Source organism: Solanum stenotomum, chromosome 1 (genome assembly GCF_019186545.1).
Source record: "Solanum stenotomum isolate F172 chromosome 1, ASM1918654v1, whole genome shotgun sequence".
Classification (NCBI taxonomy): Eukaryota; Viridiplantae; Streptophyta; class Magnoliopsida; order Solanales; family Solanaceae; genus Solanum; species Solanum stenotomum.
Window position 1 is genome coordinate 81437867 of NC_064282.1, and position 3486 is coordinate 81441352.

At 29.7% G+C, this 3486-nt stretch overlaps 1 protein-coding gene across 1 annotated transcript; it reads right to left on the minus strand.

The window, feature by feature from the left end:
* Positions 1 to 203: 203 nt before the first annotated feature.
* LOC125857414 (gibberellin 3-beta-dioxygenase 1-like) lies at positions 204 to 1508 on the minus strand. Its single transcript, XM_049537001.1, has 2 exons — positions 1024 to 1508; positions 204 to 768 (listed from the first exon to the last, which is right to left on the minus strand). Exons 1-2 carry the CDS (start codon positions 1506 to 1508, stop codon positions 204 to 206), a joined length of 1050 nt encoding a protein of 349 aa, XP_049392958.1.
* Positions 1509 to 3486: the final 1978 nt, after the last annotated feature.

A 3486-nucleotide genomic window follows, 5' to 3' on the forward strand; every position in this document is an offset into this window, starting at 1 on the left:
ATGGTATATATGAATTACGCCAAAGATCACATTACTCAAAATAGTGGATACTAGAAAAAACACCATATTTTATTTTATTAAATTGGGCTATGGGAAGGGGAAATGGTGAGCAGACTACAAGATGGGGTATCAAACCCTCATCGACAAAATTAAAGTTTACGTAGTCAATCAACTGAACTACGTACTAAAATACTATGACATAATTAAAATCTAATCATAGAGAACACCTTCTCAAGATGTTTAGCCTTGAGATCAAGATACTCTTTCACCTTCACATTTCTATATTTTGGTACAATACCAACATTATCCTTAGAAGAAACTAATGGAACAATCATAGAATCAACTTGAGGTCCAAAAAAATAAGCCAAAGAGACTCTATGCTTAGTTTGATCCACGAGAAGTCGATGATAAACCGATGGAAATTCCCCATTCGAGAGTATATGAAGAAGATCACCTACGTTAACAATGAGGGCATTGTTGGAAACTGGAGCAATTGAAGTCCATCCTTGGTCTTTTTTCAAGATTTGAAGACCCTTTGTGTTATTTGTTTGATGGAGTATTGTTAGGAATAATGAATCTGTGTGAGGAGCTAACCCTAGTGCATGGTTAGGGTTAGGGCAACATGGATATGAATTCAATTGTAAAGCTCCTGTAGATTCAAATGACTTAATTGAATGTTCTTGAGATGGTTGTAAGTAATTCAGGATAAGCTGCCAGAGTTGGAAGGATAGAGCTTTCATCTTCTTTTGATAATTTTCCATCACATCACTACAAAGAGCAAAACAAATGAACAAATAATAAGAATCATACTATAACTTTCAGCGTCTCAAATTATTTATCGTTAATATTAGCTCAAATTATCTATGTAATTAAATTTATGTTTAATATGAGAAAAATATAATTGTTGCGTAGAATTATTTACTAAATAACTTGATTATATAAATATATTTTTTTATATCGTTAATGTGTATAACTTAAACTCATTTTTATATACATTCACATAAAATCAATCCATGTACTTACCAAAAAATTTGATTGTCATGTGGCCAAAGTTCCTTAGCATAATCAAGTGGTGAATCCATAATGGTGAACCCTTCATGCCACATGAACTTTGAGAAAAATGGCGTAATTCGAGCTGTGCCATATCCGGTGGCGCCAGTAGTCGATCTCATGACCTTCACCTTCTGTTCTACTGGCAAGGCAAAAAGTCGTCTTGCCTGAGATTCAACTTCATCAAAAAGTTCTAAAGAAACTCCATGATTAACAACTTGAAATATCCCCCATGTTTTGCATGCATGACCTATAAGTTCCACAACATTAGGGGCTAAAAGATCAATTATTGGGACATTAGGGTTTTTTTCAGCATGACTAATTGGGGAATTATTGATATTAGGCCATAAATGAGAGTTTGGAACTTCTTGGATTGAATGAAAATCTATAGGAAGAATGTGTTGAAGGCTCTGAGGGTTTTCTTTGAAAGATTCTTCAAGAGTACTAGTAGTAGCCATTATTTTGGACTTTGAAGCAAAAACAAATGTAATGATATAAGTATATAGGTTTTTCTTGGAATATATATAGGGTAGGAAATATAACTTTTTACACATGGATTGGTTGGTCTTTTTTGGAATATGTGTTGTCTATAATTAGGTTCCCAATTTTGGCAGATTTAGTTACCATTTAATCATATATTTTAAATCAAACATTTAAATTTTTTTTTCTTTAAATATCTGTTTGACTTTGATTTTGAAGAAAAAACAAAAGTATAGTGAAAAAAAAAAGTTTGATTTTGAATAAGATATTTACATTTTTTCTTTAAATATATGTTTGACTTAGATTTTGGATGTACCTTCTTTAAATATCCATTTGACTTAGATTTTGGATCACTCTTAAATATTTATCCTTAAATGTATCTGTTAGGCCCTGAAATTCAATCTTCAAATATTTTAAATCCCCCAAAAGAGTTAGTTTTTGGGTTTTTGAGACTTCCATTCACAATTTTGTTTTCCCTAACTATAATGTATATATGTCCAAATACAACTTTCCAAAAATCACGTCAATTAAAATTTAATTTTAAATTTTAAAATCAACTTCAAAATTTATGATCAAATCGGAGCATAAGATGAGGTCAAGGGCAGAATCGGGGTGATATATATATATATATATATTGAATATTAAAGGAATGAGATAAATTTTAACCTTCACTTTTGGAAAAAAAAAATAGCTAGCCATCACGCTTTCGATATTCATTTGACTTGTTATATACACTATTTCATAGCATTGTAGTTTTAAATGTTTCAAGTTATCACATTTCATAATTGTGTGATCTCCTCATAATATAGTCTTGCTTCCTAATACTAAATAGGATAAACAAAAGATAATAATTATTTCAAAGGCCTCATCTAGTGAGGAGAAGATATAATTGTAGAAGACTGACTTTTTCCGCCATCTTTTGTTCTGTACTAAGTTTCACTTGTTAAAAATTTGACGTTAAAACGTTTAACTCTACCTTCGGGTTCATCAGCTCTGGATTATGAATTTGAACTTGAGAGTTATTCATCTCATGAAGAAAATATAATAAAGTAATTGATATTCATTTGACTTGTTATATTCTTACCCTATTCACTTTCTCAAACATATGGCATATGCTCTCAAGATTTCTGATTATAATAACTTTGTTACGTGCAAGATAAAATAAAACTATAGAAGAAAGTCTAGTGCAAATAAGAATCTCTTAAATTATAAGAGAAGATACATTTATTAAAGAGTTCTTAAATATTTGAATTATCAGTCTTACCAAAAATCACAGAATTGACAATTCATGTTTTGATTCATTCTCTCTTTCTTTAAAATTTGGAATGAAAAAACAACTTAAGAATAGATTTTTTTTTCAACAGTTGTTTTACCAAATTTCAGAGTATTAACTGTGAAACATGGTCCAGTACTAACAAAAACATGCTCATTTGTTTAGTTTTCATAACCATATGGACATTGGGATTCACACAACAAAAAGGAAAAAATTCGCATAATCAAAATGACACCATCTCATCAATTATAACAATATTATCCAGAGCATTTGAAATAGTAGCCTTTCATAATTATGAATTGTCATAATAAAATAAAATATCAAATCTAATTAGATGCAAATATCTATTAAAATCAACTCATCTCATTTGGTTAAAGTCAAGAGTTAATTCAAATAATCTAACAAAAATAAGCATATTAACTTACCTATAAATCGATCATTGAGGTAACAAAAACCTTAAATAAGTAGCACACATTTTCTCTAGTTCATTCTCCATAGTACCTAATGATTCACTTCATCTAAGAACCTACTAATCTTGTGTTTTCAATAACTAAAAAATTCAAAATAAGGAAAACATTTTATGCGATTGGACAACATAAAAACAGTCAAAATTACAAAAATGAAGAAAGTCTAAATTGCATTATATTTCAAGGCTCAAATTTATCAATTCAAAAGATAGGGGA

Bases quoted from the DNA above. Each gene is read 5' to 3' on its own strand.
- LOC125857414 (XM_049537001.1), bottom strand. From the start codon at position 1,508: ATGGCTACTACTAGTACTCTTGAAGAATCTTTCAAAGAAAACCCTCAG. The intron at 769-1,023 runs GTAAGTACATGG...TGCTCTTTGTAG, and splicing joins CATGACAATCAAATTTTTTG to TGATGTGATGGAAAATTATC.